Below are 21,438 nucleotides of genomic sequence, written 5' to 3'. Positions count from 1 at the left end.
CATCTTAATGTGATTACTTGGAAGAATTGATTTATGTTCTTATTCTGTGTCTCTCTGTGTCTATAACACATTCTGAGTTGCTTGGGATGAGCTGTTTTCTGCTAAAATGGAAGAAGATAGGTAGGCTGCTGAGTTTGGAACCAGGAGATTTGCATTGAAATTTAAAGTTTTTTTTTTGTTTTTTTTTTTTTTTAATGAATCCAAGTCTTCAGAAAGCCGAATAAAATTTAAAGTGAGTGCTCAGGTGAAATGATAGCAGAATAGTTTTGGATTTTACCACATGATTGAAATAATCTAATAATTATTGTGGATAAATCATGGAGATTTGGAGACAGTGTTTTAATGATACTGGCTTTTTTTCCTTAGAGAAGATGACTTTTTGGCTGGGTGTGCAGCTATTGTGGATAATAAGGGAGTTGAGCTTGCTGATACAGTTAAGATTTGGACTATGCTTGTTGCATCAACCTTCTCTCGGAAGCTTAAACTGTTGATTGCCCAGCTCATAACAAACCATCAAAACCTGGAGAGATGTGGGGTGCAGGAGACTAAAGGAGTGGTAAACATCCCCCAAACATCACTTCTAACTTAAAATTCCGAGAAATACTTGGTGTGGAAACAGCTTTGCATGCGCTGCGTGGTGTGTAGATGGCGCTGTCTGACCGCTGTGCGGCATCAGTGATAGTTTCACTGGACCACCCCTTGGCCAGCAGCCAACACAGCCGTTCACCCACTGCCCCCCACCCCCAGGGGATAGGGGAGAGGATTGGGGGGCAAGGATAAGGAGGCTTTTAGGTTGAGGTAAGAACAATTTAATAATAGAAATAAAAGAAAACTTAAAATAATACTATATTTTAAAATATTAAAATAGTAGTGATAATGATAACAGTAATAAAATATGCAAATGAGTGATACCCAGTACAATTGCTCACCACCCACTGACCAAGCCTGGCCCTTTCCCAGATAATGATCCCAGAGGAGTGACAGTCCCGAAACCAAAACTGCAATCCTGGAAGAGCAAAAGCCAGAGAGAGCTAAAAGAGAAAGAGCCCCTCACTAATGTACTAGACACGATGTGATATGATATGGAATATCCCATTGGCATATCCAAATGCCAATTTAGCTTATTAATTTAGATATTCCTCACCCCCTTAGATCTTGTGCTTGTAGACTAACAAAACATGAAGTCCTTCACTTCCAGCAACAAAAATGCAAACAGTGGTGTGTTATCAGTGTCTCTCTCATAACAAGTCCCAGGCTGAAAAGCAAAATGCAGCACTATTCTAACTACTGAAAAAGAAACCCAGCTCTGTTTCAGCTGAAAACCAGGACAGTGGCGTCAGACTGCTGTGCAGCATCCGGATGGACATCTGTGAGCTGCAGGGAGAAATACAGTCTGTGGTGATGCCTGGTTTATTTACTGTATCAACCCTGTCCTTGCCTTTCCTCTCCGAAGTTGTAGGTATCCTCAAGCAGAAGACTGGATAGGGTTCAACTGACTTTTTCTTATCTGTGCTTCTGCAAAATGTCAACGTTTGCTATTAATTACTAAGTGCAGAGCGGAGGGTCTGTGGGTGAGGTAAGGCTGGAGAGACTGCCAGACCATTAGATCTGTATCATATTGGCAGAGCTGATAAGAGATGGGAGAAGAAACATATTTGTGCTACCTCATGTGGGATCTACAAGTGTTTAACGCCGTTAGCGTAGCGCAGGAGTGCTGAGGAGAAGCCCAGTTTATTCCTGTCGCAGCTGTAATCAGATTTCTGGCGTTACCTGTGCTAGTTGGTAGCTCAATACATCTGCAGTATTTTGTGGTTATTTTTGTGTCTTGAGTGTAGGCATATTTCTGCGGAACAGCACGACCATAAGTCACACTGAAATCTTTTACAGTTACTCAAACTGTTCAAAATCATGATTTTCAATATTCATTCAAGAAACAGAAATTGTTTCTTCATCCTTAAAAGCCAAACTTGTTTAAAAAATAGTGTTTCTCACAATACATTTACTTCTTTATAATATATTTGGTTTTTGATACACATAATATTTCTCCTTATACTTTCCATATAATGCTGGCAAATATTGCCCTGTTTTAACTAAATTAAGAGGCGTGTGGCTTAATGGATTCACTTGTTCATGAAGTGCTTGGCTTCATCTTGTGAGCCTTACACTTTTTACCTATAACTATTTTTATTAACAGTCACATCTTGCTCTCATTACATGGCTCTGATGGTGTGGTTGTGTCGTGTTAAACAACTTTAATTTAGGGTGTCATTTGGAAGGGGGGGAAACTGGGATGTGTTGCTGAAGTTCCTATTTACCAGAAAAGCAGCAGATGATTCTCACTTTGGTGCTGCAAAGTCTGGAGTGTCCAGCTGAGAGTGTGCTTATACCACGTTACAAGGTGCAGTAAGAAGATGCACAAACCAGTTCAGCACCTTGTGTTTGGTAGCACTGAGTTCTGCAGAAACTAATTTAGCCTTTTGGAGTTTTTATGTAAACTTATATAAATAGATAGAGATTTCTGTTATAGTTGCTGGCTGTTTTGTTAGGTAGCTTCATATCTCTGCAGCATTGCACTGTACAGGCATAATATCAGAAATGGTATGGGGAGAAACACAATATTCTAGAGAAGCAAAGGGTATAGATGACTGGAACAGGTTGCCCAGAGAAGCTGTGGATGCCCCCTCCCTGGAAGTGTTTAAGGCCAGACTGGATGAGGCTTTGAGCAACCTGGTCTAGTGGAAGGTGTCCCTGCTGATGGCAGGGGGGTTGGAACTGGATGATCTTTAAGGTCTCTTCCAATCCTAACCATTCTATGAGAAGTGAGAAATTTCTTGACAGCCCTCTGAGCCTTGTGTTTAACCCCCTGGTTTCCTTCCAGAAATGGCATACTTTCATTATTTACTTGTTCTGGTTAGCTTTTTCAAGTGTGTGGAAGGTCTGGTCTTCAGCCCTCTCTTCTGAGAGAATACATTCTTTTTAAACAACTTAAATTTCAAACAGTTAGATATAAAAGTAAAAATCAGCTGGAGCTTCTTTCTGTCAGATGGTATGATAATCAGTGTTAGCTGTGAAACCTGTGGTCTGCTTAGAGCTGTTAAACCAGCCGAAGTATGTTTGAACAGAGTAAGATCAGAAGAAATCTTGTTTAAAGGAATCAGCTGGAAATGGATACTTAAATCCTAACTTCCTTGATGTCTTTTTCTGGGAGGCCAGAGAGTTCTCAGGCAGGCTGAAAACCCAAACATCACTAGTAAGCTTTCTCCACAGATGTATTCAGCGTGCTTCATTGTTGTAATGTTTTGGTTTTTTTTTTCTTAAGTAGTTGCTGGAATTACTGTGTTGTGTTACACTGAGTTATTCCAGAGAAGGTATTTGCTGTGGGGGGTGGGGTCTTGGGGTTTTTTTGTTTTGTTTTGTTTTGTTTCCAAATCTGACAGTCTTTCCCCCCCTTCATTAGATCCTTTGTAAGTGGTGGGTGTGTTGTTTGAGGGGTGGGGAATGTGTACGGATTCTGCTTTCATTGTGAGTGAGGACTACCTGGCTTCTGACCTCCAAGCAGAAGGCTGACCTGCTGAGTTGTGCTAACTTACTGAAGCCTGTACCTGAGCAGTCTTCTGCTAAAGAGTTAGTACAGATTTGACCCAATGCTGACAAGAAGTGCAGGGAGCAGGGGAACTGTGAGTGTATAATTAGACAGCTTATAATGGCATTTGGTGTCATCTAGTTATTTATATCCAAAATTCTGCTCAGCCTGGCTTGTCCAGATACATGATAATGAGAAGACTTTCTTTTTCCACAAGTAAATGCTAGTGCTTCTGTTCTCCTTGACCAGTATTATTGTTAAACTCCTTTCAGTGTGTAGAAGTACTTGAATAATTATAATCTGAGGAAGGTGTAACCTCTTAGTTTATAACCCTACAATGATAAAGATCCTCCCAGTGTTGCCACTAACTCTGTGGTTGAATGAGCTGGTCTTGGATGTATTCAAACAATTTACTCTTGGGTGTATTCTGAGAACTGTTTTTAGTGGTAGCATTGTCCACTTTATGGAGTATACTTGAAGTTTAATTTGCTCTGAATAGAGTTATTGGTTTCACCATCTTTGCCAACTTCATTACCTCCAGGTAATATTTTCTGATGGCATCTTTTTAATTGCTGTTTCATCACTCAGGTTGGTTGTTTATCTTTTTTTCCCCATTAGCAGTTTTCCTTTCCCATGTGGAGTGCGTGACCACTTTGAGGCAGGAGAAGAGACGTCCTTGTATATAGAGGGAGAAGGAGGAATCTCCCTCCTGCTTTAATTTTAGGACCAACTGTGATTTCTGGCTCCTGCTTATATGTATGACTCCTTTCCTCTTCTTTGCCCTCCTTTTTCTTCTGAGAGATGTTTCAGCAATGTTATGGGGATTTGTGCTTTTCTTTAAAGCACACCTGCCTTGTTATGCACTCTTTTATACTGTAGATAATCCGAAGATGTGAAGAAATGAGTTTTTCCTACTGTAATGGTTTTTATGATGTGCAGAGATTTTTTTTCATGAATAAACAAACAGCTTTCTTCTCACTTTACAAGTTACAAACAAGATTTTCCTTGTTATCTGTTGTTTAAAATCCAAGGAGTTACTTCTGCACCCTGCAAGTGTGAACACTTACTATGCATGTCTTTGACTCTTCAGATCTGTGTATAGGCTTCCTGGCTGAAAACAGTGGTTCAGGGATTGTTTCATTATGTGCACAGTCTTGGTCTGCAATATCAAAAACCATTACTGAGAGGGTAATCCTTTGACCTGTGTATGATGAACGCTTGATCTCAGTTGAGTTCCTTGTGCACGTGTGTCTAAGGCATGTAAGTGGTTTTGGTAAGCACTAATTGGCACTTTGATTTGCAGTTGCAGCAGAATGTAAAGGCACACATGCAGTGTTCTCATATAGAATTCATTTTTTCTGATGATGAAATGCATTTTTGCTGCCATCAACGTCATGTTCTAGGGTTCCTGTTTTGAATCCCCCCCCTACTTTTGAAATTACTTCTGTGTTAGTCTGCGACCCTGCAGCATTAAACTACTATGAGTGTCCCTGGGAAACTTGATGTAGTGTCTTATTTCTGCTGCTCTGCGCATCTAGGGTACTAGCTCACCTTTTAATGGAATCCTTCTCTTTTGTAACAACATATTCTACATATAACTATTCTTTAAAGGTGGGGGAAAAAAGAAAGTAGGGGACCATGGACCTGCTATGGAAACTGAGCAATGCTTAAGGTGTTCTGTGTAGCTACTGATGTTAATATCCAAATAGTCACTTCTGCAGTGTTGGCTTTTGGGAAGCTCACTTTAAGATGGATTTAAAGAATGTGTCTTTAATTTCTGCACAGAATGTGGTTCTCTCAGGAGGATCCACGATGTTCAGGGACTTTGGACGACGACTGCAAAGGGATTTGAAAAGAGTAGTGGATGCAAGATTGCGACTTAGTGAGGAACTCAGTGGTGGTCGGATAAAAGTAAGTAAGAATTTCAAGTACACCAATTATACAAGTAGTGAAAGAAAAAAAAGTTCAAAACTTTAACCTCACTAGTGAAAATGCAGTGTTGTAAAATGAATAGCATATATGTTTGTGTTGTTAAATGTGTTGGTAGCCTTGCAATGGTTGACATGTCTTTACAGAAACCTTAAAGCTACTGTGAGCTGTTTCTAAGGGCATTTCTGGTTTCCATTTTAGAAGATAAGTGAGCTTAGCATTAGGCAAGAGGGATCTAACTGTTGTTCTTCAACATACTAATCTTCAACAGTTTCATGACTTGGTCTCCTAGGGAACATGGCAGACTGAGTAATAAGTGTGAGATAGTGCTCTGAATGGAGGGGTAAAGATGTCTGTCTCTGAGAATTTTGAGTTTGTAAGGATCTTGCCAGAAAATGTAAACCAACTAAGCGTGAACTGTTTTTCTTAGCCCAAACCAGTTGAAGTTCAAGTGATAACACATCACATGCAGCGTTACGCGGTTTGGTTTGGCGGTTCCATGCTGGCTTCAACAGTAAGTCTTATCAAAGTTGTTGTTAACTTTTGTTTTTTTAATTGCATGTTATCTTCTGGCTATGTGTGACCTAAGTTTTAAACCTTTTCATTGTGACAGCCTAAACTATATATCACATTCTGGAATCCTTACTCAGCTTTTATCTCAGTAGAATTTTTACAGAGCAAGTGGGAGCTTTACTTGAGTAAGGATATCACGATTTAACATAATTCCAAAGTAGTTTTTATATGATAGTTGTAATTCAGTCCTTTTATTCTTGAAGTCAGCACTAGAGATTAGTTAGGACTTCAGGAATATAGGATCCAAATTAGGGGTCTTAAACACAAGAGAGAAGCAAATACAGGAAAATGGGAGCAATTCCTGTCTCCAAAGTGGGATTTCTTATTCCTGTGTTTAAAAGCAGTCTTCTGTCCAGACAAACTTTTCTTGATTAGTTGTATTTATATACTAGTATTTCTCACTTTATTCTGTTTAAAAAAATGTAACACCACGTCATAAAGCTGCAATTTATCAAAATGTTAAGGCATTAGTTTATTTGTTGTTTTTTTTTTACTTGATATATTCTTATGCTTTTGAGGGGATTTGTTTTATATTTTCATAGCCAGAGTTTTTTCAAGTATGTCACACCAAGAAAGACTATGAAGAGTATGGCCCTAGTATTTGTCGTCATAATCCTGTTTTTGGAGTCATGTCATAACGCTCGTCTAATGGAAACAAGATCTCTGATATCTTGCTGGTGAAGAAACTCATGTAATGCAGAGGAAGGCAGCAGATACTGTAAATACTGGAGCAAGATGTGGTTAACTCTTGGAAGCATTTGGATCACCACCGTGCACTGAAGCACAACTTACAGCCCCATGTCATTTCGGTAAAAGCCATTTCTCTGCTGACTACTTTAAAGCCTATCCTTCTTCCTTCCTAAATGTCAGGTAATTGGAAATAGGTAAGTCTTGGTTTAGGAGGTTGTGCGAATACTACTGAAACTGAATCTAGAAGAATAAGGCAGCGTTTTACTGCTTGTGGAAAGATTTAAACCTTTCCCACTTGTGCCCTGATTCTGCAATCACAATCTTTAGCAATGGAGCACTAAATACCACATTGCCTTCAGGGGAGTTGGAATGGGTGCAGGTACATGGATTAGATTGCAGGATTGGGACTGTACTTTGTAAATGTAGGTTTTTCATATAATTTTGTATCTTATGATATTGGTAGGGTGAATTGATGACTAGTTCCAAGCACGAACAGCTATCAATGTCATGGAGTGATGTTACACATTTCCAGGTGTGAGGCATGTATAGGAGTTGTGCTGGTATTTTTTTTTAATTATATTTTTTTGGCAAAAAAAAAAAAAAAAAAAGGCCATGTGTGCTAGAAACTGATTTGTTCATGTTTGGATGACACAAACCAAGTGATTTACAGTATTGTATGAAGTTTATTATAGCCACTGTTCCTTTGTTTTGAATTTTCTGAAACTGTTTTATAGAAGATGATGTTTTGTTTTGATGTTGGTGAGTGGTGGATGACACACGGGCCTTGCACCAGTGAAATAAAAGCTGTTAACATCTTTGTGAATGTTTGTGGTAGTCATGATTTACATACTTGTCCATTTTATTTCACAAGGTTAGCTTTCCATTTACATGTCAGTGTACATGGAATCGTAGTAACACTGAAGTTGGAAGGGACCTCTGGAGCTTTCTGGTCCAGACTCTTGCTTAGTGCAGGGCTCCCTTCAGTGTCACGTGTGGTTGATTATGGCCAGTCAAGTTTCAAGGATCTCTGTGAATGAAGGTTCCTTAACATCCTTGGGCAACCTGTTCCAGGGCTTAACTGCCCTATTATGGGCACATATTCTTATATTGTGGACACAACATTTGTTCTTCTATGTTTTAAATCTAAAAAGGGTAGGAAATCCCCCTTAATCTGTCTGTACTGATATGTCTGACCTCTGCCAGCAGAGGTTTTGTAACAGTTTGTGTAGCCCAATTAGAATTTTGCAAGACACATGAATTTGGTTTTAACTGGCATGGAGGGATTTAGACCAAGCCATTATTTGTTCAGCATAAATTAGAAATTAAACAAAATGGGACTCTTGTTACTCAAGCCTCGTTTTGGATACTTTTGAACTTAAAGCTCAGCTCTCAGGAGGAACACATGGAAGCTGGCTTTTCTCAGTCCTCTCACTAAGAAAAAAAAGAAGGGATAATCTAATGCAGTATGTACTGTTTCAGCTTGTTCCAGTGTTATACCAGCTTGTCTGTGTTTAATTCTGTGTTTCAAGTTTGTGATTGCACTGCTGGCACAGTGTTGCTGGTGTGAGGCTGCAGAGGAAGCTTTACATGTCTAGTGCACTGAGTGAGTGTGCACTGGCATGCTCACTTAGTGCTACAGAATAGGGAATGCTGGGTATAGTGGCATAGTTACATGTGGCCTGCAGCCAGTTTTAGCCAGGTATCATGATATCTTAGAGTTAGCAAGAGGTGACATTTTTGCTCCACACTTCTGAGATAAGTCATGGACACCTATTTTCTTGGGAGGAAAAGCTTTTGAAAAGCAAGCAAGACTCACTTTGAAAACAAATAAGGAAATGTGGTCATGTTCACTCATCATTTTAAAACAAACAAACAAACAAAACTGATAGTAAGAAAACTAATAGAGGATGTTCAGATGTCCTGCAGCTGAGTTCCCCTCTTCAACTTTCTGGAAGACTGACCCACCTATCACAGTACAGACCATGTAAGTTTGAAACAGTAATTGAGCAGAAAAAAATTGAAGATGTGTCAGAGGACAAATGCAAATGTGAGTTGTTACCCCCTTTTTCTGTCTTGCTGACTACTGCTGGGCTAGTTTAAGCTTGTTGACAAGTAAGTTTGCCTTTTCAGTTACATTTTATGGATTCCTTACAAATAGTTAATGAATAATCACAAGGATCTGTGAACTACAAGTTGTAAATTGATTCCCTAACCTGCTGTTTTGGTTGCTCACCTGAGACAGAGCACGTGCATTGGGTTTGAATCTTGTTGATCAGAGGAAGGAATTGAACCCAAGCCTTAAAGCCAGAAGGGCCAGCAGGTATCTATTCTGCTTCCAGACCCTTCCAGGCCAGCAGTTATTAGTGCACTTCTGCAAAGCCTGATTTCTTAAGGAAGGCTCTCTCTCTACATAGTGCATCGAGGCAGATTTCTGGAGCCTGGTGAGGGCAATAGTTTGCTTCTCAATAGCTTGCTGTTGCTGAAGGGGTTGTGGTACTGCTTTGTCCCCCAGCAGGCTCTGGTGATCACAGGACACTTCTGTGAGATTATTTGACATGCTAACCTTGCAGAAAACTCTTTCTTCTTTCCCACTCCTGTTTTGTTGAATGTAATGATGTTTAGTTAAACTACAAGTTTACTGAATAGAGCAATGAACCTGGACCCAAAATGGTCTTGAGCTTTGCTGCTTGTTGCTTAATGAGTCTTGTGAAGTTGGTTCCTCTGTTTTGTTCTTTTTTTATTGGCTTGTAAAATGCCTTGAAAATTAATTGAAAAGCACTGTAAAGATCTAGGTCAACAGCATTGCTTCAGTGGTGGGATTGCATGGAGACAGTACGTAGTTGCAGCAAGAAGTTCAGTATCATCTGCATAGTTACAACTGGACCTTCTGGCTTTGTTGAAGGTTTATGGTACCATATGTCCGTTAGAAAAGGGGATTACCTGTCCCCATCAACCTATTAGCAAATAATGTGTTTTAGCCTTGATTAACTTTTACTTGATTTGAGTCAGTGCTCTAAAAGTGCAGGGTATTGTTTCCTGTTACCAAATCTCTGAACCTTTTCCTTTTTCCAATAGTATTTAAAAGCATTTAAGAGTTTTTGAACCAGAGCAGAGCATTGTGCATGTATTCAATATGATACTTTCAATTAAATACAATTAGTGAAGTCTTGACGTGAACCAGAGTACTGATCTTTCTGTAAATAATTCATTCTTTATGATCACTGGGTTCTCTCTCATCTGGAAAAATTACTGTTGTGCCAAACAAGTGTTAAGAGATGTAACAAGTGAAAAGCTTATTTAAAACCACCAGGGACACTGAGCAAAGATATGCAGCCTCCTGCTTAATTGAAAAGTACATTGCATAATATTAAGAAGTGCTGTGTGGTGGCTGTCAGGTAGTTACAGTGAATGAAAGCTCAGGTCAAACTATGGCAAAGGAGTAGCCAGTTACTTCATTTTCACACACTGGTCTTTAGCAAGAGCGTTTTTGCAAAAAGTAAAGAAAAACACAAAATAGTGAAGGGGAGTGTCCATATAATTTTTCAGCTTCTTGGGTTTGTAGTCTGCAAGCTGAACATTCATGAAAGAGGCAGAGTAGTACATGTTCACAGCTTGCTTCTGTGGCCACTTTTGTTCCTACTGTTTCACATCTGGAGATTTTCCTGTAGACACTCAGGGCCTGACCCAAAGTCAGTGGAAAATACTTCCCTTTGGCATTATCGATCCTTTCTGTTTCTTATTGCTACCTACCATGTCAATCTTGGCCATGCTGCCTCATTTATTTATTTATTTATTAGAATCACACAGAATGGCCTAGATTGGAAAAGACCTTTAAGATCATCAAGTCCAATCATTAACCTCACACTGACAAGTCCCTGACTAACCCATGTCCCTCAGCACTATGTCTACACGACTCTTCAATCCCTCCAGGGTTGGGGACTCCACCACTGCCCTTGGGCAACCCTTTCCAATGCCTCAGAACCCTTTCAGCAAAGAAATTCTTCCTCACATCCAATCTAAACTTCTTTTTGGGCAGCTCACTTCATTTCTGTATGCTTGCTTCATATCTTTTCCTAGTGACTGCCTCTTAGATAATGCCTTAGCATTTGTCTGCTCGGACATAACTATCAAATCCTTAGGTGCAGATGTCTGACACGGTTACTTTGGCTTCAGAGACAGTAGCATAATTGTATCCTGAGGACAAGTCATCTCATCCTAGGATATACATCTAAAACAGGTTGGTTGACTCATCCTTTGGTAGTGCTTTCTCCTCTCCATGGACTATAAAAGTCTGCTATGTCCAGCACAGGTGTTGCATCTAATTCTTGAAGGTTCAAAGTTAGAGGAAAAGAATGCCACCCTGATTTTGGTCTCTAGGCACTGTGGATGGTGCACACCAAAGCAATGTGGTGAGGGAGCAGGCTCATGGAGGAGGAGAGCTGACACAGTTCACTGCACCCATGAAAAGTGGTGAAGGATGAGTGCTGTGCTGCTTCAGCTTCCAAATGACTTGAGGAATTTTTTACCTTAACGTTATTTAAATGAACAACTTCTGTGGTCCTGCTTCTATGTTCAGAGCTTTAATCTAACTGTGCTAACCTGTTATGTGTTAGTTACGCTTTCTGCCTGTTTTTATGAAGGCTTTAAGAGTAATTCCTGTAAACTGCGGCTTATTGAGGCACAAGGTAAGGGTCTGCTAGCCCAGCAGGTTTGATGTGCCTCAGGAAACAGTGAGTGTCTAACAGCTGCCGTGCTGTGTCCTCACGGTGTTCGGCACAGAGCTCCTGTGAGGCAGTGGTTTTCTCACGTGCACCAGCACTTGTCACATTGTTCAACAAAGAAATTTTGTTTATTCTGGATGCACCGCAGTTCCAGTAGCATTCAGAGTCTTGCAGTGCTCTCCTGCCAGGCAGATGAAAGGCTCTGGAGCCAGTCTAAGAATGTCTGCTGTTTTCAGCTGTTGTTGAAGTAGAGGTCAAGCTAAATCAGGACGTTTGGATTATTTTTCAACTTGCCTGCTGATGAAATTGGGAAGAAGAGGGAAAGCTTTGTAATTCCTTTGGGATTTGAATGAGACTTCAATTTTTTTTACCAATGCATTACAATAAAAGCGAAGTGTCGTAGGGTTCTTAAGTGCCTGTAAATAATTGAACAAACTCCCTGTCACCTCTCCTGCTTCTCCAGTGCTATTTCCCTTTAAGTTCTCTTGAGTGCAGCTGATGAACATAACTAGGTTATATTATTAGTCATTGTTTCTTAGTTATGTCTAGTTTGAAATTTGGTGCTGCTTTGCTTGTGGTCCCAGGAGCTTGTTACATCTTCCCAGTTACATCAGCTGTTCTAAAATTAAAGATTTTTACATCTACCAACAAACATGGCATCTTGTGTTATAAATGAATACTTGGAAAAATCATGAAGGAATTTTTCCCTCACTTTCAGTTTATCTTCCGCTGTAATTAGAGCAAGGAAGTGACAGTAGTGGGAGCTGTTTAACCCTTTAACTGCCTGGGAAACAATGAGCTGATGTGGATTTGAAAAGTCAGAAAATAGAGGGTATTTATGAGGATGATGGCCACCGCACATCTTGAGTTTGTGATGCCTGTGCATTCGTGTACATCTCCACCTTAAGAAGTGCTGCCCTATTATTTCTGTTGTGCATCAGTAAGTAAAGGAGCAGTGTTGTTTAACTGGGAGGCTGCATTCATCTCAAGCAATTTTTCAGCAGTTTGCTGTGTTATTGTTTTTCTAGCACCCTGTGGGGTGATGATGAGAGTTTCAGCCACTTTTACAAAGGGACATTTTTTCACCGCCTTTGACAGGTGATAGATGCTGTGTATGAGAGATGCATTTTTAATGTAAACCTGTATTGCTTGTAATTCTATTTCTACTGGTAACCTGTAGTTTGGTACAGGAGATGCTTTGGATCAGTTCCAGTAAGGATGTAGTCAAACAAAATAGAAGATACATTGCTGAGGTGGTGGACGCCTGTCTGGCCCACAGAGTAGCTCCAGAGTTGGCAGCTGGGTGATAAGAGTCCCTGGATTTGGACTAGTCACTTAGGGTGACTGGAAGTAGTTCATGAGCAGGGACACAGCTAGCCCCTAGGAAATACTAGGCATGACTGTGTCCTAATTCTTGTCCTTTCTCTGGAGCATCAAAGTCCTTTAGGGACTCTTTGGATCCAGGAACAGGATGGTTTTATTGCGATTTTTTGGCGGTTTGTTTTGTTTTGTTTTTCTTTGTTTTTTTTTTTTGGGTGGGTGGTTATATTACCCTCCTTCAGAGTTCACTAACTTCTCTAAGGTACCAACCTTGTGGTAGGAACAGCTGCTGAGGAAATTTCTCACCGGGTTGAAGTGGTCCCTCCTACTTTTGAAGTCCCTTATACTAGGAGAAGATGTCAAAAGGCCAGATCTAGCATCCAGTAGTAGAGTGAGCAAGTTCTATTTTCCACATTTGAACTTTTAATGCATTTGTAGTAGTAATAATTAGTTAAAAATACAAGTAACTCTTGGATCAATAAAGATATTCTTGAACGCTGCATTACCTACCTGAGAATAATAGCTAGGCTCCAAATGATGTTTCCTTTTAAGCTTTTTCTTTCTGGTCCCATACACTGTATATGCTCTTAGGCTGTAGACAAGCAAAAAGTTTAAGCAAACTCTTTCAGCTTCCTTGGCTCTTATTTTCCAGGGTAAAACCAAAATGTTGACAATGTTAGTGTGGAGAACATAAACAAGAGATGACCAGAAGAGTAGTCCCTGGGCAGCCTGTTCCAGTGCTCTGTCACCCTCAGAGTAAAGAAGTTTTTCCTTAGGTTTGTCTGGAACTTTGGGTGTTCCAGTTTTTGCTCGTTGCCCCTTGTCCTGTCACTGGGTACTACTGAAAAGAGCCCAGCCCCATCCATTTGGCCCCTGCACTTCAGGTATTTATAGACATTGGTAAGATCCTCTCTCAGTCTTCTCTTCTCCAGGCTGAAGTGTCCCAGCTCTCTCAGCCTTTCCTCATACGGGAGATGCTCCAGGCCCCTAAAGTCCTCATAACATCTTGCCAAAGAATTGCTAGAAATCTATTTCTGCCCTTTGCTTGATGTTTGATTGACATAAGTGGCATCCAGTAAGGTATCTAGAAAGCGAGCTAACTATTGGCACAAAAAATACATGAGAGTAGAAATTCCGATGTTTCTAGGCTGTGTATTCTGTTGCTTATTAATTGTGCATCTTGTTTAATAACCTGCATCACTGGCTATGCTATCGCTTTTACTGTGGCTCGCTCGCAGAATGTTTTAGTACATTTGTTCATCTAGGCATATGGTATGTCTATAATGCATTAGATGATACTGGCAATTAAAGGATTACAGCTAGGATATAATTATGGCCCTGTGGAATAAAGTTTTTGAATTATTTTGACGCAGTTTGTAATTATACTGCATGTGTTCTGATGCCAAGGATTAATAGAGGGATTACAAACTGTAACATGCAGTTCACGGATACACAGTTTATAATTCACTGGCTTTAAGGAGTTCATGACCTCTCATGGGAAATGTTATTAAAGGATACTGTCCAGTGGAATGTTTTTGGTTATATTATGCTTTTTTCATTCCCTTACCCTGAGTTTATGATATGATCACGAGTCAGAGTAGCTCAGATCTTAGGTAGACAACCCTTAAATTGGAGTATTACGCAAGTGAAAACAGACAAGCTTCAGTAGACAGCCTTGCACCATTGAACTTGCTCCTCTTTGGTGTGAAGGAAGAGCACAAAAGACATCTCAGCTAGATGCTCTGGATTCTTTGTCCCCATGGAATGGAGATGGGAGCCTTCATGATAAATTGTTACATATTACACAAGTAGTAGGATTTAAACATTTTATTTCTGTATATCTAAAAATTATATACGCTAAGAACCTCTGCAATCAACGCTTTTCTAAAGATCTGCAGTTGTTTAGTTGTAATGAAGATAAACGGATGTTGATGCTATTTAAATTGGATGAGAATGTAACTAAGGATCGTCTTTGAAATAGCAAAATAGCGTTGAACTGTTAGTTGAATCCCCAAATGAGAAACTTAGGCTTCTTTCTGCCAAATTACAAGAAGTGAACGAAATGCCATTTAATTTTCTGTGAACTTGGATGACTCTCTTGAAGGGTAGTATCAAACCTCATATTAACTTCAAAATGCAACATCTTGCTTCCCTTGTCAGATCTGAGGGGTTATAGCAATGCTTGTCAGCTAAACACACTCAAACCCCTCCTTTGGCACTGAGACCCACTTCCATGAAACAGCCTGTTCTTACTGAATTCTGCTGACTTTGCCAATGAAGCGACCACATCTGGACAGCCTTTTGGGATGGTCTCTGGACTGTGCTATCTCCTGAGCTGTGCTGTGCCATTAGTTGGCTCTGTGGCAATTGGTCATGGCCAAAATGATACTATGGATCACGCTTACAAATTAACAGTGTAGTTGATGGTGCTCCAGTGGCTGGGAATGTTCCTCGGCATTGTTTAATTTACCAGCGTAAATTCTGCCTGTGTGTTTTCAGTGGCAGAATGATACCAGATATTTCAAACAGTCTGTTTTATTTTCTTAAGGCTCCATATTTTGTCATGCTGTGTTTTACATGAATGTGATTCATGTTTTAGGAGAATGCTTCTACTGTAGTTGCTGAAGAAATGTGAACCTTGGCCTGTCAGGTAACAATGACAAATAAAGACTCTCCAATTTGTTTTGAAAAAAATCTTAATTTTTAAGCCAGTGTTATGGTTCTTAATGTCAGAATAATTTCTAAATGTACAAGTTGTACATATGTAAGAGTACAGGTGAGTTTATAATCTTTAACTTTCTGTAGTGTGGGGTGGTGGGTTTTGCAGTTTTTCATGGTTAACAGAGTTTTGTCCTTAGTCTTTTTAACTATTTTGCATGAGTTGCCATCAAGTAATCTCGGTAATGTTCTCATTACAAGGATGTATCTAGCATCTAATTTGTCTTTGAGAATCTTTCCTCCTGATGGGAGCATGTGAGAAAGAAAAAGAACTTAGCTTGACTTTTATATTTCTTTGGGTGGCTTTACGGAACTATGAATTGAACAATTTGTTCTGGAGTATTGCCACAAATAAGGCCTGGCAGCTGGAACTAGCCTGCTATGTGCATTGCATGAACATTAAAGCTCTTCTGTCTTTCTCTTCAAGCAGAAGCTGCTTTGAAATTGCACTCAAAATTTTTATTTCTCCTTTCATGTCTCTGTGGTGTCTTCCCTGTTCCCACCTGCCCCAGTTTTCTTCTGTCTTAGACCTAAGAAACTTGCATGGATGTTTTGATGAAATTATTAAATTAACAAAAAAGGATGGCTATGACAAAATGTCACTTTTCAGTGGAAAGAGGAAGACTTTTTGGGCAACTCTGCTATAAATAGTTTCTTTGCATAGTCGTTTTTCAGAACAAGGAATACAATTCCCAGTGTTTGGCAAGATGCAGTCTTTTGAACCTCTGCATTCCCAAATGGGTCAGAGTTAATGGAATTGTAAAGCAGAATAAAATATGCTGCTAGATGCAGTTGGCATTGTGGTTTGCATAGCAGCAGAATAGCACTGAAAAATAAATTGTTAATATCAGCAGAAGACAAGTTTAGTGGTGTCATTTTTTTCAAAGCCAAGCATTGCTTTTTCTTTCATAGGCTAGGCTGTATGCTTATAATAAAAACCAAAGAAAGCAAATCTTTCACAGAATAGTAATTTAAATCTATCCTGTGAGTTAGAGACACTGGGTCATGAGTAGTCCAAAGTCTTAATAACAGAAGGTAACTCTGAAATTAATTCCCCTTTCCTCTTCTGGGGCTAAATGTAATCAGGCAACAGATCAGCCCTATCATCAGTTAGACTGCACAGATAAAAATATCCAAAAAATTACACGAAGTAAATTGCAGCAAAGCCAACTCAGTTCTTTCCCAAGGGAAGGTCTGCTTGTTCCAATCATGATTTGTGCCACAGGCTTTTATAGCAGTACTGCAAAAATCTTATAAAAATTCTATTAGAGTACTATCAGCCACCCTTAAACATATTAGGCTTCCAGCTGTGAGCAAATTTGTCCCAGAAGCCCAAGGAGTTTTGTGTGAGGTTCCTAATTTTCTTAAAATCTTTCTTTAATGATGTCTATTATTAAAGCTGTTTCTTCCTCCTGGGTGTGTACAGAGGAACAAGCAACTCGTGATTAAATGCGTGTTGAGGTCCTGGCCATAGCACTTGCTGATTCATGAGCCATTGTGTCTTCAGAAGCAAAAAGACAATTATGCTCCAGAGAGCACACTTTAATTGTTCAAATAGGTACATTAAACTTTTACACTTGAATAATAAATTATGTGGAAGTAGATCTGCCTTTTTCAGGATTGCGTTTTGGCTTCTGTTGCCTTCAGAGGGATAGTTCTGAAGCTTCTTAAAGTAGCTGTCCCTTGAAGTGAGGTGCCCTGAATTAAGCATTAATGTTTTTTTAAAAAGCTGCAGTTAAGAAAAGAAAAGGACTGGTTAGAGTGGAAAAAAATAGCATTGAAAATGGCTTGGTCACTGTATTTTATGATCAGGCAGGAGTGTAATAAGGCACAGCACTGATGAGCGGGAGAATGAACATAGCAAGCAAGAGCACACAGTGTGGGCATCAAAGTAAAAGCCACCTTTCTTTAAATGAGGCAAGTTTAAAATAGATTAGAATAATCATTTTTCCTTGTTCACCCCATTCTGGGCTCTGCTGAAATTCCTGATATCCAAGCTGCATCAGCTATGAGGATGATTCCTGGGTTGGAACAGCTGGGAACTGAACTGGGATCAATTAGATCTTGGGAAAGGCACGGTCCTTGAGCAGAACCCCGTTAGCTTTGGCTGTCCCAGAGTGGTGGTGCCAGCTTAGTGAAGAAGACTTTGGGAGGATTCATGATGGGCTGCTCAGCATTTTCTCAGCCAGATTAGGTTAGTCCAGAAAACATTTTTGATTAAGAATTTTTTAATGAAAGGAGTCTTTTTTTTTTTGTGTGGAAAATAAGCATTTCCATCCCCAAAATGAACTTTTTCTTTCCCAGATGATGCTAATATTAGCATTATAAATCAGGTATGACCATTAAGCTGCACTTTCACTCTGATTGGCTCTAGTTGGGATTTGCCTTTCCTTTGGGACTACAGGCAAGTGCTTCCAGGATTTATCACCATTTTTTCCCACCTTGTTTGTTTGTTTGTAGTTTTTTTTGAGAATAAGTTTTCATTTCATTTGAGAAATTTTCTCAGAAGAGTTTGGTCAAAGTGCTTCTTTGGTTTTGTGTGCAAAATTCCAAAAAACCTAATATTTTGACCAATATTATGTACTGGTAGAGATTCACTCAGCATGCTACCAGACCTTCACAGCAATAATTAACAGCAGGTACAAATTTTCTTCAATCCAGATGATCTCTGATATTATCATGGGAATGGTGAGTGCTGACCAGGAAGGGAAGCATATGGCAGCCTGGCATGCCTGGTCAACACTGGCATCTCTTGCTCTAGATCTCTGTTGGGGTTTTCTTTTGTTGGGTTTTGTTTTGGTTTGGGGTTTTTTTTTGTCTTGTCAACCATGCTGTCATGGTTTTTCAGCTGTCTGTGGGCAGCTCTGTGAAGGGCAGCAGAATGAAGACATGTGAGCAAATCCACCTGGAAGGGGATGTATTATGAAAAACTTGTTACTTTACAACCATTCCTTCTCCTGAAGGTGTTAGCTTTCACGTGAGGAAGAGTCCTCATGTTTGATATTCTTCATTCCTTAGTGGATATTTAAGTAACTCACTGTTGTGTGCTGAGAAAACAGGTTATAATCCTGAGACAAGGTGCTATTTTTTAGGATGGAATTAATCTGTTCCACTTTATGATTCTCAAAGATATCTAAATTTGAGCTCATCAGTTTTGGCTCCCTTTATAATCCAAGGAGAGAATTAGGCACCTGTGAGTGCAATTCACACAGCTCTAAAATAGGTCAGGAGAATGACTCTTGTAATACTGCCGATTTCTTTCCATGAAGTTAGATCAAGATACGCAGCTGAACTTAGGTGAGAAGAGTTTTCTTTCCAGAAACTCAAATCCGTGTCACAAGTTTGGGCTGAAATTTTCTGGTGGTATATCTAGTCTCTGACAAGGACAGACATTTGTTAACCCTTCTTCAGAAACATTGGACTTTTTCTGCGTCTGAGAGCATCAGGTTAGGACTAAAACCTCTGAAAGGCTGAGAAAACCTGTTTACTCCTGGAAGCAGAGAAAGACTCTGTGTTTCTTAATGAAATTTCTGGTCATGTTTTCACATTTTCCTGATTTTGAGTTGATTCAGACATCCGTTTACCAGTTACCAGCTGATAGAAGCACTAAATTGAGTATAATGGTCATGATCAGATAAACTATGAGTGTTTATTCTTTTCATGCATCCTTTCTACATTATTCAGTTGTACTTTGTATATGCCGTATTTTAACTGCCCAGTGTGATTTGTGTGAGTCTGAATATTATGTATTTTCAAAGGTGTGGGGTTGATGTGCAGTGTCAGAGCTGAGAAGGTTCATTTCACATCGCTGTTGTTTGTGACAGTACTGCTTATGTTTAAAGATCTTCTTATGACATCTTTGAAATCATCTTACTCCTGGACTGTAGGTGTTCCTGGATCCTTTCTTGTTTGTGATTCATGATTCTGCTTTTAAAGTTATTTTTCTTCTTATCTTCACTGAACTATCAATATTTCTTGCTTCTAACAAGCAATGCTGTAATGACTTGCTATATGGTGATTTATCAAGTGCTAGGGACATCAACTAAGGCATTTATTATAGCTTTGTATTTCAATAATAGAGAGTTCAGATTCTGGGATTCTCTCTTATTATCCTAAAGGCAGCTGTTAGTTCATCAGTGACTGTCATTCCTGTTCCTCGTCTGTATCTTTTGCCACTGAAGGCAAAGACCAAACTCCTAAATAGCTTTGTGAATTCATTTTGTGTCATTTGAGATTGCTTTAACCTTTTCCAAAACAAGAAGCAGCAGACAGAAGAGGAGGAGGAGAGCAATGTGTTAGAGTTTAAACGTGTGCACACTGAAAGAAGATGGGGACTAAAAGCCTGAGCACCTCCATGGGGGAAAGGGGAGCAGCCAGCTCTCTGGCAGAGCCTGTTTTATCAGTATTTGTTTTGCTAAATGGGTACTGAGATGGAAGGTGCCATAGAGTTGAAGGGTCACTGTTACCCTGAGCCTCATCTTTTGTTTTTATTTTAATCTTAATGGGAATTACTAGACCTGAGACAACCGTGCTGTGGCTTTGCTGCGTGCAGCCCTTTTCCACAGCTGCCTGCAGCCCTTTTCCACAGCTGCCTGCTGTTTTTGACATCTCTGATTGCCTATGGTATTGATGAAGGATGTGACTAGTATTGACGGGGCTTTGAATGACAATACCCAGCTCACTGCTTGTGACAATACCCAGCTCAGTCCTCCTCGTGTTCTTCCACAAAGCAGGTGGTGTGGTGCTGAAAGTCATGGTAAAAAAAGCTGAACTCTGGTTCCTGTGGTGTCAGCTGAAGTGCCTGTTAGCTGTTGGTGTAGCATGAGCAGAAATAAAGAACTTGGAAGTCCCAAAGATTCCCCTCACATAAATTTTAAACAAGTAAATGACTAGTGCCGAATTAATTGGCAAACAGTTGAAAAAAATCACTTTTAGCCAGCCTGAAACATCACCCGTTGTCAGTTTAACACTTGCCTTTCAGGACATTAAGATTAGTGGTCTTCTCATTGTTGCTACAAAACTGAATGCAGAGTTTCCATTCCCCGCTCTCAGCTGCTGTATGATGGTTGTTATTATCCAGTGGCCGTCTATCACTCAAGCTGTTGAGCTGCACAATATCCAGCTATTTGTGTTGCACTGAAAATGAGTGCCAAGTGTCCTGTTTTTTCAGCCTCGTTTGCTTCTTGTAAGGTCATTACCTGTCTGATCCACTTACGTTCTATAGTGAACAACAGCAATTCCTGTTGACATCACACTGTTGTAAGTCAACTGTCTTTGAATTTTGAGGTGCATCCCAAGTTCCTCATCACAATATGATTCAAATGGTGAAGGTAAGTTGATCCATTAAGAATGACTCCAAAGAAGCAAAAGGTGTGTGCTGTTACCTACACCTATTTGTGCCATTATACCTGCTCTTCTCACCACATCATGAATTTCATCATTAAAAAGGGTGTGCATGTAACAGAATGATATATTCCATGTCAGAGGAATCACACCCTCTGCTTACATATTTACATATGTGTTTCCTTGTGCAAGTCAAGAATTGTACAAGGTAACTAACAATTTTTGTGACCTCTTTGCAGATGAAGGAACAAAGGCAGAGGACAGTCAATGACTTGTAGAGCATACAAAGGGTCAGTGGCTTTGCTGAAATATCAAAGATTCCTCTCCAAGCCCAGACGGAAGCATTTCTCTTGCTTACACACAGGCCTATTAATATTCTCTCGCTGTGGGCTGCTGTTGTACTAGGATGTTACTCTGAGGATAAGCTTCTAATTAAACTGTTTACAGATGGGTGATTTGCTGGACTACCCACACAGTGTCTTAATAAAACTGCCTTTCCTGAGGGTGTAAAGTGTTACAATAAAAGAGGTATTTCAGCTGCATTGATCGGGAGTGCCGAGC

General features: G+C 39.8%; 1 protein-coding gene across 1 annotated transcript; it reads left to right on the top strand.

Annotated features, from left to right (window-relative positions):
* Positions 1-106: 106 nt before the first annotated feature.
* Positions 107-7,593, top strand: LOC104532967 (actin-related protein 3B-like). Its single transcript, XM_010178317.2, has 5 exons — positions 107-120; positions 367-556; positions 5,369-5,494; positions 5,943-6,026; positions 6,628-7,593. The coding sequence occupies exons 1-5, from the start codon at positions 107-109 to the stop codon at positions 6,721-6,723; spliced, it is 510 nt and encodes a 169-aa protein (XP_010176619.2). The 3' UTR covers positions 6,724-7,593.
* Positions 7,594-21,438: the final 13,845 nt, after the last annotated feature.

Source organism: Antrostomus carolinensis, unplaced genomic scaffold (assembly GCF_000700745.2).
Source record: "Antrostomus carolinensis isolate BGI_N321 unplaced genomic scaffold, ASM70074v2 scaffold19981, whole genome shotgun sequence".
In the NCBI taxonomy this organism is placed as follows: Eukaryota; Metazoa; Chordata; class Aves; order Caprimulgiformes; family Caprimulgidae; genus Antrostomus; species Antrostomus carolinensis.
Note: the sequence above shows the minus strand (reverse complement) of the source record. Positions and strands in the feature narration are given on the sequence as shown.